This window comes from Chaetodon auriga, chromosome 1, assembly GCF_051107435.1.
Source record: "Chaetodon auriga isolate fChaAug3 chromosome 1, fChaAug3.hap1, whole genome shotgun sequence".
Classification (NCBI taxonomy): domain Eukaryota; kingdom Metazoa; phylum Chordata; class Actinopteri; order Chaetodontiformes; family Chaetodontidae; genus Chaetodon; species Chaetodon auriga.
Window position 1 is genome coordinate 3,796,161 of NC_135074.1, and position 14,142 is coordinate 3,810,302.

The 14,142-nt window shown below is 39.7% G+C and overlaps 1 protein-coding gene across 1 annotated transcript in view; it reads right to left on the bottom strand.

The window, feature by feature from the left end:
• The window catches only part of adamts17 (ADAM metallopeptidase with thrombospondin type 1 motif, 17), a 118,227-nt gene that overhangs the window by 17,583 nt on the left and 86,502 nt on the right, over positions 1–14,142 (bottom strand). The window contains exons 15-17 of the mRNA XM_076730170.1: positions 10,887–11,007; positions 2,389–2,469; positions 941–1,098 (exon numbers count right to left, since the gene is read on the bottom strand). Coding sequence (XP_076586285.1) covers positions 941–1,098; positions 2,389–2,469; positions 10,887–11,007 — 360 coding nt within the window. The remainder of the gene's footprint in view (positions 1–940; positions 1,099–2,388; positions 2,470–10,886; positions 11,008–14,142) is intronic.

Here is a 14,142-nt window from a genome sequence, read left to right on the forward strand (position 1 = left end):
ATGAAGGCAATAAGCTTAAATTATTGATATGACATTAATGAAAGTAGGAGAATACCACTCCTGAAAGTGATGTGAAGCAACAAGCTCAAGAGAAGATGTGTCAACCTGTTGGAGTTTTTGAGAATACAGAAACACTCACAGTTGTATGGAGTTACAAAGTGATGCTTCTTCCCACACAAACAACCTTTGGGGGTACAGTAAGCACACAAACCTGACAGCAGCCAAGTTTACTTTGGCCTGTCATCAAGTTACTTATGAATTAACAGTAATTTGTAGCAGCTGTCCTGCTGCTGGCGACACCTGTCATTTTAACTGGTGAAAGCGACTGTGCGGAGGCTAAAAATTAGCAGCTGCCTGTCTGACAACACACAATCACTGAATGTCATGATGTTGATTCCTATTTGTTGACATGATATATGCAAAACATTTTGCCAGATATTCACTTATTCATCCATGCAGTTGGCATTAATGTGTATGATCAGGTTATTAATGTGGTTGCAGAAAGGTTTTTTTTTTTTTTTTCTAAACTTAGTTGGCTCTGGCCACGCTTCAAGGCAAACTGTGTGTACTTTTTTCTTTTTCTTTTATGAGAGGACTAATCTCCTCAGTTTTTTAAACTTTGCTGGTTCTCACAGTGGTTCCTAAGATTATTAATACAGTAATACAGAAATGCAGTTGTGACTTTTACGTAAAGTGACCATGCTGCTTATTCAGACATGAGGCCATCATGTTAATTTGTCTTCACATTAATGTAAAGAGGTGCATGTCTGAAAAGGGCTCCAGCAGGCAGTTGTTTTTTTTTTTAAAATTAAATAATATCAAATTGATAACACTCCTAAACCTTAACAAACAGTCACCACCAGCAGGATGCTTCAGTCCTGCCATTATATTCAGGGTGTGTTGTGACATAATAACACAGAACAGAGTGCATAATGTTTACCATCAGGTGTAAGGGGGTTTTAGTGGGTCCCTTGGCAGACATCTTCTCCCACAATCCCCTTCTAACATATCGCACGATGGTCCCGGCCAGCTCAAACTCTCCTGGAAGCTCGATCTTCCAGTCGCTGTTGATTGACCTCTCGGAGGAGTCTTTCAGGGCTGTGAAGAAGACACAGGAGTTCAAGACCAACACTTTCACAGACAAACCCTATGTCTTACATGATAATGAACACCAATTCTGCCCAGTTTTATGTGTGACCCATTCCTACTAAATGGATGTCACAGGTTAATTCCTGGTTAGCCTTGTCCACCTGGTACTGAAGTTAGCACAGTGCATTTTCTGTCTGTTTGTGGACTTTCAGCTCATGAACAGTTTTAATGTTTACACTGGATTCATCAGGGCAGAAAGCCACTAATACTGCTGTCATTTTATCAAATATCAGAAATTCGACAAGAGCACAGTTGAAAGTTAACATTGTCTGCTGTATGATAAGAGCAATCCTACAGTAATTACTATAATACTTCAATCCTACGTGTATAGAGCAATACCTACACAGCCACATCTATGGTGCAGGTTTGGTTTATGAATAGTTCAACATTTTGGTAAGCACACTTATTTACTTTCACGTCCATATCTTAAAGGTTAAATCAAAAAGCAACAGACAAATGTGGAATGGTCAGAACAGTTTGATTCTTCAGCTCTGGCCAGTCTGTTAAAAGAACTCTTAAAATGGATTGTGGCTTCTCTGAAGGCCAGCCAACTGACTACCTCACCACATGTCCAGAGCAGGACACTCCACTCTGCTGGACTGTGTGGAGGTGGGCTTCACATTAAATTGTAATAAACCATAGCTATCCTTTGACATCACCAGAAGGAATCTAGTTAAAAACACAACAATGGACTGTTTGTTGTCTAATCAAATCTCAGTGAGTTTTGTGTGTGATCCATGAAATAATAGGCAGAACTTCAAAAATAGACCAAAAAAAAAAAAAAAAAAAAAAGAGAGAGAGAGAGAGAGAGAGAGAGCGCAAGTTCCGGCCGCAAACTGACAAAATATGTAGTCGACCAGTCAATTAGAAAGAAAGATCATAATCATATCACTACTCACTATTCAACTCATCAGGAGCTGCTAACAACTATGTGTTCAAATAAACCATAGTCCTCTACGTGCATGGTCAGTATTCCCCTCAAACTATAACTTTTTCAGGAGAAATTACAAAGGAAAAACCACCATGTTTTCCATCCATCCGTCCATCCAGATAACATACAAACAGACATAGGATCATACAAATACATAGTAGCAGTACTAAAGTAGTTGTGTGTAAACGCTGTTGTTATACTATACATTGGCAGTAGCTGCCGAATGTTCACGAAGAAACATGGTATTGTGTTTGTGAGCATGTCTGGAAGTTAGCAATCGACAGTCTGTACAACACATGCATCATTACCCAGAAAGCTATGAGAGGGTTTGTCCTCCACAACTTTGATCCTCCTCGCTCCCGCAGGGATAACCACAGCCTCGATGTAGCCTGACAGAGAGACAAAAATGTGAGGTGAAAACAAATCCAGTGACAAATGCAGTATATGCCAAAAAGCTGGATGCTGGATCAAAAGAAGAACTGAGTGCAAAAGTCAGACAAATGTAAATTAGCTGGAAGCTATCAGTCCAGTGTGCTGATCTTTGTCTGACTTTTGAAAACAGAGGCATACAGAGGATGGGCTGGTGACCTCTGTGTCTGTATCAGAGATGCTCTGCACAACTTCTGTACAAGCGTTTTTTGCTGCTTGATTACTCATTACCTAAATTTCGCTTTAATGCTCATTATAAAATGTTAGAGCGTTTTTATGTGTTTTTCTCAACTTCAAATTCCCATCTACTGGGTTCCATTAGTTTATGATACTCTTTGTAAATGTACATACAGAGACTCTAATATGTTAGGCTGCCCTTGCAGAATTTGCTGATCAAATCAAAATAAATTCAGCATTTGACATTTAAAAAAATATCGAAATACTCAAAACCCAGATTCACTTGAGATTAAATTCAAATCTGTAATTTCTCTTTTCTGAAAAGGCAGAACACAATCTTCAGTGGCATCCTAAGTACTGTTTGCAACTTGTGGCTCTAACTGCAAACATGACAAGCAGCAACAATATGAAATGCTAATTATAAAAGTATCTGACATGTTGATATAAGAAATGTAGCCTTCTGACAGTACACCTGGAACAAGATCCAACACAGAGGCAGCTATCTGAGCTATCTGAGCTATCTACACATCAACAAAGTCAGTCAAATTTTAAGTGTTTATCATCTGATTTTCATGCTGTACAGAAATGAAACCAATTTCTGCCTGGAAGTTGGAAAACTTATTCAACAATCTAAACAATGTGACCTGTTTTAGGAACATGTGGACACACACAGAGCTGTTCATAATGTAGTAATGCTCATGTTTCAATCTCTTAAGCCATGACCAGCATGGCTATACAAAACTTCACAGCAATCCAAACAAAAGTTATTGAGATATTTGATTGAATGTCAGTCTGACGTGTGACAGCCCTTTGACCTGTTTGTGTCTCACCCTGGACTGCTGCTCGGGTGCTTTCCACTTGGCTTTCATGGCTCCTTGTTTCCCTCACTTGCATCCTCTCCTCACACCATAGTATGCAAGGGTGAGACGTGAGGACTGAGGAATTGTATTTACTAAATAGGACCTCCTCCTCCAAATTTGTAGGAATAACTCCATGACAGTTTAAAAGAAAAACACCCGGCACCTGATGACTGCCACCGTTTTTAATAAAATTTAACACTTTCTAGCAAATCCTTCTTTGAACGACACGGGACAATCACAGGGTGTAACTGGGTGCATTTGGCCAGTCCATCCAATGCTTTTAAGTTCAGCCATCCACATTATTCCATATCTCAATCCATCCCTGGCTCTCCTTTTGTTTTTGTTCTTTTGTTCGTTTATCTTTATTTTACACCATACAACACTACACATTCAGACATCCATTCACAAACACTACTGATTGATCATTTCATACATTTAGTCAATTCTTGCTTGATTTCTCAGTACAACTGCAGGTATTTCCCTTCCTTTGTCATGGTCTAAAGGCAGGATCAGTTGGTCCACCACTTTGGTCTGGCTTGAAATATGACTATTGCTTGGACTGACAGGACATTTCCTACAGACTTTCATAGTCTCCAGACGATGAATCCCAGTGACTTCAGTGATCTCCTGACTGTTCAGGATGTTCTCCTTGGGATGCATTCTTGTAATTTTGCTGTTTCAAGGTCAAAATTTTAATTCATCCAATACTTTGGTTAATGACCTTGCTAACATTACTATGATGACAAAACTAATGACATTCTCATCTACCTCTGTTGTACTTTGTATTTAGTGTCAACATGCCAAACTAAGACTACGGTGAATACAACCACCTAAACGTCGCCATGTTGTCATTGTGAGCATTAAGGCTAAAATTCTCAGTTTTGTTTTGTTTTGTTCTTAAGTATTTTTGGGGGGATTTTTCTGCCTTCATTAGGTAAAGTGCCTTTATTACACTTTGCTGACAGGAAATGTGGGGATGACATGCAAATAAGACAACCCTAAGCCTGCGCAGACTCAAGCACCAGGGATGCTAAACAAGATTTTTCCCTGGGTTTTAAGTCCTCATGCCCCAAATGACAGTGTTCACTGTAGTTTACTGTACATGTAAAACAATTTAAATGTAAAACTGTAAAACTATAAGAGTACCTTTAGTAATCATGTCCACTGCTCATTGCAGACAGCAATGTTTTTTTTTTTTGTAATTGTGTCATCTCTGTTGCACAACCAGCCACCAGCCCCTCTCCATACACAGTATACCTTGTTATACTTGTTGGGCATTATTTCAAGACAAATCAGCTCAATCTGATAGCCAACATTTATTCTACCATTGGATGTGTCTTCACTGTGTTGAGGGTTAGCCTCTACAGTAAGCACAAAGCATGTGATACAGAATGAGATAGAAGAGCACATTACTTTTTGTTTGTTTGTTTTTTTGGCCATCATTCTCATCATTCATGATAACTCACCATCTTTACATCTGAGAACAGAGAGGCGCTCTTAATACATACAGCTTGTTAGCGCATAAGGTTTGACTCCTATGGTTGTATGTGTGTGCACGCTGTAAACGTCAGACATGAAGCTGGTGAGTAAAATGCAACAAATCTTCCCAACTGATCCTTATTGCCTTTCAAAATAACCCATGAGTTTTCTGTGATTGGACAGCCCTGTCAGCAGGCCCATTAATCCAAGCGTTTGCTCATCTATACTTTCACACTCCTTCAGTCTTTGCTTCTGACAGACAACAGTCATAATTCAGATCACTGTTTGAAGTCTATATCAGTTAAACATAGGCCTTTTGTAGGCCTTTCAGGAGAGTATAGTAAAATGTTTGTCGATGATAGAAATGATGGCCAAAACTACAAATATTCAGGTTGGAAATTAAAAATAAAAAGTCTGCTCCCTTAAATAGCTAAGATTGATAACATCTGAGTAGAATGGATGTTTCATGGTAAAGTGATTAGCAATTTTGAAGCATTCTGGAGTACATCTATACATTGGAGTCAAATATGAGCTGCTTTGTTCCCGTACCCAGTACATAATTATGCCCAACATTATTTCATAGTACAGCATTTCACAGTTACAGACACCAATATGACTTCATACTTACCAAAACATTCTCCCACCTTTAAAGGATGTCAGACACACAGCACACTGTTACACACCATGAGTAAGTATGGTTACTTCTGACTGATAGTCAGATTTGACGTCAAACACAGACACACTGACAAAACAACACCAAAAATTTTATCACATGAACCCAAAGGATGAAATGCAAATTACTCGTAGAGGATGAATGTGAATACCATCATGGACCACCATAATATGGGAAAACCATCATCTGCTCTTACTACGATCTGTCTTCATCACATGACATGGTCAGTCACGTCTCAGTGATTAGTGAATCCACTATGTTTCTTTTTTTGTTTGGTGTAACATAACAGTGAATTATGTCAAAGAATCCTTGACTACAAGGCAAACTGTATGGTGGCCCTTAAGGACAAAACATAAACAAAAGCAGAAACCATAATTCATTCAGGAAATATAGCCCTAAAAATGCTACAGATTATAAGAAACATACAAAAGTGAAAGTACTTTTACGTGAGCTTAATGTGGTTTGATACGTAACAGTGTGCTGTTTTTCATAGCTGCCTGGCAACAGTCCCATCATAGTCTCCAACATGCCTGGATATGCAACTCAGCCATCACAGAATTGCTTTACTGACTGTATATTTATCAGGCTATTAAATCATCTGATCATTTATTATTCAACCCAGAGGGGGCGACAAAAACTATAAACATTTATCCAGTAAATAAAAACAGTCCATCAAAATGTCAGTCATTATTTATCCAACAGGAATAATATTTGAAAGATCTTCAATCGTCCTGCCTTCTGCTTGGCCATCTCTCCCCTCATCTCTGATCATTCCTTTAAATGTCGATAGAGTCCATCACATAGCTGCTGTAGTTATGCTTATTTAGTCAGCAGCACAGCAGCAAGATGTAACCAACTACTATGGGACTGATTCTGAGATCACTGACAAATTTTTTATGCGTCTGAAGAGTTGTTTTCATTTTTATGAAGATCTCTTTTGTTAATTTTGGGATCTTGCTGGATGTCCACGGTGCAAACACAGGATCAAGTGAAGTCAGTCCTCAATCCATGGCCCCAGAACTTAAACCATGCCCCCCTACAGGCAGCAGGTAACACTTCCTTGACAAAAGGCTTCATGTGAAAATGCATGTCTATTTTTCTCTGTTGGTGTTGGTTTTGGTGACGATTTCAGTGGAAAGTCCTCTTTTGTACTGCATGTGTTTCTGAAATTGGAGTTTATTTCTTTAATGTTTGTGCTTTTGGTATATATTTTGTCCTTAGGGGCCACCATAAAACCACAGTAGCTACGTTTAGACCTTGATAAAAAAAGTAAATGCAACCCAGTAATAAAAGTATTACTTTTTTAATCCATCCTGCTTTGTCCCCAAACGTTTTGGAGGTGCATTGTGAAATTACTGGAGTACTTTATTTAGATGCTTTAAAGGAAAATTCCACTACATTTCAACCTGCCATATCTCTTACTTCACACTCCTCCTCTGTTGAAGACATTTAGTGAAACCAGGACTCACCAACGAATATATATCAAAGCCTCACAGCTTTCCAAATGAACATGATTTTTCTATGAATTATTTTCAGCACTTGTCTCCGAGTCTGATCCAAAATCAAACACAGAAAGTAAGCAGCTAGAAGACCCATTATGGCTAAGTGCATAGATATCTATGTATGGATCAGTTTGTTTATGGATCATTAGTTTTTCATTCAGATCTACTGATGCCAGAAAATCTAGGTGTGTCCAAGGACGATAGTGATCCCAGCTGTGTAACAGTAGTCAACAGTTAGGGGGTTTTCAATGGCCAATGCAGATATTCAAAGAGCAGGGCAGCCAATGGCTGACAACAAATAAATAATAAGAACTGTATCAAATAAACAAATGTCTATAGGTAATCAAAAACTAAACTTTGTTAAAAAAATAAAAACTATGAATGAAAACTAAATGTTTTAGTGCACTAACCAACAGCATTCTGGAGACTGTATTTCACCTCCCCTACAGTGAGTAAGACAAAGCTGATTACAATGGTAAGAAGGATATTGCATGTGAGGCATTGCATTGCCTGACCCACAATCAATAAACACAAGCATATGGTGGGACATTTTCCTTTAACCCGCTATGATCTAACATTACAGTAGTAGCAGAGAGACAAAGCTGGCAAACTGACCTGGATGTAGGTTCTCATTCAGTTAGTTACATGGCCAATCCAGGCAGCTTTCTGCTGTGTTTACTTCTGGTCGGACTCAGAGACGAGTGTCTTGTTGTATCCTAGTGCTCAAAAGTTCTTTAATGCGACTGCCCTACATCTAAAAGCACTCACTATAAATGTCTACTGCCTGTTCGTAGTAAAGCCTTGCCATATAATCCTTTCACGGTGGGGAAACAGAATCTCCTCAAACATGGTATTTGCATTTCAAGCAGTTGCATTCATGACACAAAATTTTGTGAGCCTGGGCTGAAACTGATCCTGTGCAGATCTTTTCTGAGGGTTTGGGCAACTTGTATCAGCAATGAACAAACACACCCCTCCCTGATGAAAGCCAACCAGCTGTATCCTTCAAACCTCCACCACCCTGCCTATCCAGCTATGGTTAGACACAGACTGCCATGGGCTCACCTGGGTTTACAAACAGCACATTTGACATTTTAAGAGGCAAATGTCAAATGTTAAAGGATGACTTATGTATAATACTGTAAAAATCAAACTTCTAACATTCATAGCGTTATATTGCAGATGACTGTTCTCTCCCTTCCACCCTTGCTCCTGCGCTTGGCAGGAGCAGCAGGGAGAAGAAAACACCTTGGATGAAAGCAGTGTGTCCTGAGCATACTTCACGGCTGGATTATGGGGTAACAGGGTCAAACAGCTGGTTATGTAACTGTAACCAAGCATGCTTTTAAAAAAATATTCAGACTACACCCCCCAGAGGAGCCCACAGATAACTGCTTCTCTAATCTACCTACAGTAAAACACTCCAGGCAGAGCGGGAAACACAGACACAGACACAGACACACACAGACACAGACAGACAGACAGACAGACAGACAGACAGACAGACAGACAGACAGACAGACAGACACACACACACACACACACACACACACACACACACACACACACACACACACTCTGTCTCTCTCTCTGTCTCTCTCTCTTCTCTCTCTCTCTCTCACACACACACACACACACACACACACACACACACGCGTGCGGTGCATGCATCTTACATGAGAAACACTTGGGGACAGCTCTGGGTTTAGCCATCACACAGGTAGATACCCTCTTACACTGCCTAGTGGTGACTGGAGGACAAGACAAGGAAGTGGAAGGGAGGTCACATGTCCTGTGGACCACACCAGCATGTGCATGCAGGTGTGCACACACACTGACACACACAAGCTCCCATTCCTGTTATCATTATCATAGATAATGACTGATTATTGATTCGTTTATCAGCGTCCTCATATTTTGTCTTGGCACTCGCAATATAACCTGAATATTCATGATCACTTCTGGCCACACAAAATATGATCAAGAATTACTAAGTACAATGAAGGTGATGATGAGGAGTTGCTTGTGCTTTACGCTCACATGCTGTCCAGTCCAACCAGGAGCTGTAAATCCTGTGCAATTGTCTGACCAAAAATTGTCTGTCCAAAAAGCCTAAAATTTTAAAATAAGACATTCAATTATGTCTAATGCAGAAGGTCCATTGCATAAAGTCCATTTACATGACGTACCATGTCCTTTTCTGAATTTGTCACAGATATAAACTGGACCCACATAAAGTTTCAAATTCCAAAATTAGATAGTCTGATTGACGTGTCTTAGCACAATACTGTAACACCTCTTGTAAGTGCAATCTGTACATCAGCTTGCAAAAACATCATTGTATGAATATTTGCATACAGTAGATGCTGTATACCTTTTGTATGTGGCATGTGATTGAGACACAGTTTTGGCATCTGGCTGGTCTCTCCAAATGAATGAATGAATGAATGAATAAATGAATAAAGCAATAAGCAAGAAAGAAAGAAAACATCTACATTGCCATGATTGGGTTAGTATATGTAGGACCAAGTTTTCCAACAAAACTCCTTATTGCCCAATATTTTCAAGGACTTTTGGTTTCCAGGTTTTTTCAGGATGATTAGAATTAGAAACACTGTCTGAACTCTGAACTGCAGGAATAGATGTTTCAAGTGATCAGCAGCTCATTGTTCTTAGTAAGGCAATATACTGTATGTTGGTGCATGGACAATTACTAAAGAAATCCAAACATACTGATCCTTAAAGTGTTTTCACAAACACAGAAGTTGATTCACACTATATTATATATTATAGTGTATATATTTATATTATATAGTATCTATACATTTGATCAGATTTGATCCCATAGGCCCTCACTGAAGAACTGATGATCCTGTTAATTTACTATTAGATAGCTGAGCTGTGTACACTGAAGATAAAGCAAGTGGGAGGAAAACCAATCAGGTGTAATCAGAATAAGAGATGGGCTTGATCATAAATTGATTGATTCTGATACGGACTCTCCTGCTGTATGGGAAAGCATATGTAGAAAAATGAGAATGTTTGGTGTTATCAAGTAGACAATGATCCTGCTGCTGACATGATGCTTTTGCTATCAGTGAAGACAAGGTGTTTGAGACACACGTGATTGCGCCAGCCCACTATACCGCTATACTGTACTACATGTGTAGCCAGTGAAACACAGTGCAGTAAGTCCAATAATGGAACATTGTTTGTATTTTAAGCATCTACTGTATGTGTAGCAATTAAATATTTCTGAGTTTGGAATGCCTGGTGGTAACATCAAATCAGCCAAGTGAATAATTCAATTGAAATTAAACTGCTTCCCATTGTGTTGGCATCTTTAAACAAACCACATATGGCTGATCCCTGAGTATGCTTTTAGAACAAATTCAAAGACTGCAAATGTAACAACAGCTGCTGCAGTATAAACTTCTTTCTCTTCAAAACCATCAGGCTTTACACAGAAATCAGGCAACCAACGTACAATAGTTATAATTGATGCTTCAAAATGTATATACAAGAAATCAAAACAAACTGCATCACATCAAGAGCAAGTAGAAATTATTTGATACCTGATTCTTTTTTGTATATATATATATGTATATATGTAAAGCCGATATCAGCCGCATACATCAGCACACACATATGGCGTGCTAGTTGGATATTAAAACACACACACTCACCCATTCCTTTGGTGTGGTTGAAGTCTCCTCTCACTATCTTACAGGAGTGTCCATCTCCATTACAAACACCACAGCGGTCCTCTTTCGCTGAAGAGCCGATGATGCCGTCACAGCCGATTTTCTGACCACAACAAAACAGCGAAGTACAACAGTAAAACACAAGGCTAATGAGTTGCCGTTGTCATGCACACTATCGTGTGTGTGTGTGTGTGTGTGTGTGTGTGTGTGTGTGTGTGTGTGTGCGTCTTTCCACTTGCATGGCCATCTGTGTTAAGACACCGTGTGTGTGTATATATTTGAGTGTATATATAGTTAGAATTTATCTAGAAAAGAAAAAAATGTTGGATAGAGTGTAAAAACTTTACCTGTCCTGGTGTAATACTGTATGTACTTCAGTTAACCATCAGAAGGTGGCATTAAAACTTAAGGAAATGGATGCACCAAGATCAAATTGGCCTATTTCACATAAATGTTGACCTTCTTCAGGAATTGTTTAACAATGGAAGAAATTATTTGTTGATTGTTGTTTTTAATAAATCAGTATTTCTGACAAAGCTATAAATGAAACTAATATTTATCTATAAAGAGTGTAGGAGAGGACATGTTGGACTCCTGGGTACAATTTGTGGCCAATGAAGACAGGAATTCAGTGCAGTAATTCATACTGCCAGGGTAAACAGGGTGTGTGTCCATAGTCCTGAAGTCACTGGACTTTCAGGATTTTACTTTTGGAGAAGACTCAGCAATCTGCTGACACATCATTTACCACTATCACACTGAATGAAAGAAACACAGTAATTGCACAGCAGTAGTCTCTTGTTCAGTAACAAGACAAGGAGAAATAGAAGATACCTGGATGTAACCTCGGTTCTATAAATCTACAACCCGTTGACCCCTTGCATCAAGCATAAATTGAGCTTTATTCGTCTGATTTTGACAAACATTTATGAGATTAACTGATACACGTCATACCTCTGATCACAAGAACTGACAGAGCATGCCATCATCAGAGCTACTAAAATCACTTCTTGATGGAGGATGGATTGCTTTTTTGTCCACAAAGCCCCTGCATCCAACTCTCCCCAGCTGGATGGTTGTAGTCCAGCCAGTCTCATTGTACACTAGTGCCAGTTCAGAGTACTTGAGTCGCTTTAACCATTGTGCTGCTGGTGTCGTAAGTGACTAAGTAATGGTGACGACCATCTTGGCAGCTCTGAAGTACATCATGACATATGGTCTGAGAGTTGGCTGTTTGACCACAGGTGGGAAAACTAGCTCCTTGCCAAGGTTAAAACACATTGCCTTGCCACATCTAGGCAGAAATGTTCTTTTGCTGGCTTCTGTGGGTTCTCTTCGGGTTTGACAAAGGGTCAGTTGATAGTAAACTGAGGAGTTGTTTACCCCTGCCCTGTCCAATAGCTCTGCCAGCTTCCTCAGCACCTGGTTGTGCCACCACATGAATCACCCCTGTAACAGTGTGACCTTGTACCCTATATGCTGGGACAGGATATGCTGGAGGCCTATGTTGCTGCACAGCGATCACTCGTCCTCTCTCAAAAACCACTGAGAGAGTTTTTGGGGACACTGAGTGTCATATGTTGCCCTTATGAAGAGCCTGAACCATGCTTGCAGAGTGGTCTGCCCACCTGATGTTTCTGCTTGTGGTGGCCTCCCATTGTGTCCATGGTCCTTGCTGGCCCCGGGACACTGCCTTGATGAGGCTGTGCTCCTGCCCCACCCATGTAACCTCCTCCACAAACCTTGCCGCCTTGCTGTGTATGAAACTATCTGTAGGATGGCAGTTGCTGGACATTAATTTCAGGATTCTGACTATTTGCCTCGCTCCAATGAGGATTATGTCAAAGGCGAAAAGGCTATGGGGGAGATGGAACATCTGATGCCAATGCTAACTTTAAGGTGTTGCCATCCTGTCATAAACCCTTCAAAAGAGAAGCACTTGTGGAGGTTGCTGAAATACTTACAATGATGGTGACACTGGTTGGTATAGGAAAAATTCAAAGCAAAATCAGTCAGCTTGTGTGACACTAAGCCATAGTTATTTGAAAAATCAAGCCACACCACATGTAGGTCACCCCTCTCTCTTTTGGCTCCTTGTATTTGCTGTGACATCATGGAGGAGTGTTCAATACATCCTGGGAAGCCTGGGTGTCCAGGTAAGACTCTATCTTTATCTGAATCTATAACCTGGGTCCCACATTTTATCATGTTTAGGTTGCAAAAGTGTTGAGGTGGTTAAGGTTAATGGCTGATGGTACAGATATAAAAAAAAGTCAAGACATCCCATCACATTCTTCGCTTTTTAAAATAATATTTAAGCAAGGCTGTCTTTCTCAAATCTTATCCAAGAGCCTTTCCCTGACTAGGAACACATGGTCATCCCGCTAAAAACTTTGGTACTACCAGCAAATCCGCCACTGAAGACCTACAAACAGCTACTAATGGAGTCATTAATGTAGGACGTAAAAGACCATGAATGACTTAAATTAATAATCGCAAATTAATCAAAAGACTGCACCTGGAAAAGATGCTGGTGTTAATATTTCCTGGACCTGTTTGAAAGCAGTGCAGTTGCATTTTGTACCAGCTGGAAATGATTATTATTATTACGAACACTGTTTTGGATGAGACGAGATTACAATGTATTACAATAATCAAGATAATACTAAAGTATTTACTGATTTTACTACATCACCCTGAGAAAGGAATTACCTTATTTTTACAATATACCTCAGTTGGAGGAAGCAGAACTTCACAGCCTGTTCCTCTTGCCCACTGAAAATAAGGTCAGATGAAAAGAGCACAACCAAATATTACCTGCTTAACTTACATTGGTGGGCTTCAATGGTTCAATAAAACTTCCATTCTGCCCTGATTGAGCTGCAAGAAATGTCAGATGGGCAGTACCACAGGGGCATTGCCTTGGATAACAGAAAGGTGTGATTGCACAGAAAAGAAAAATGATTAATGTTATTACAGATAGGGGGCAGTAACTGCTGGCAGGTTGTAGGAGATGAGAAAGTTTTGTTTTTGTTTCTGTGTGTGTGAACACATTACTCTTTATGGGGGCTATTGGTCTTCCTTATGGGGACAAAATGCAAGTCCTCATAATGTAAATCATTACATTTTAGGGTGAAGACTTGGGTTAAGGTTAGGTTTATGTTGAGGTTAGGGTTAGGCATTTAGTTGTGACGTTTAAGGTTAGGGTAAGGGGCAAGGGAATGCATTATGTCAATGA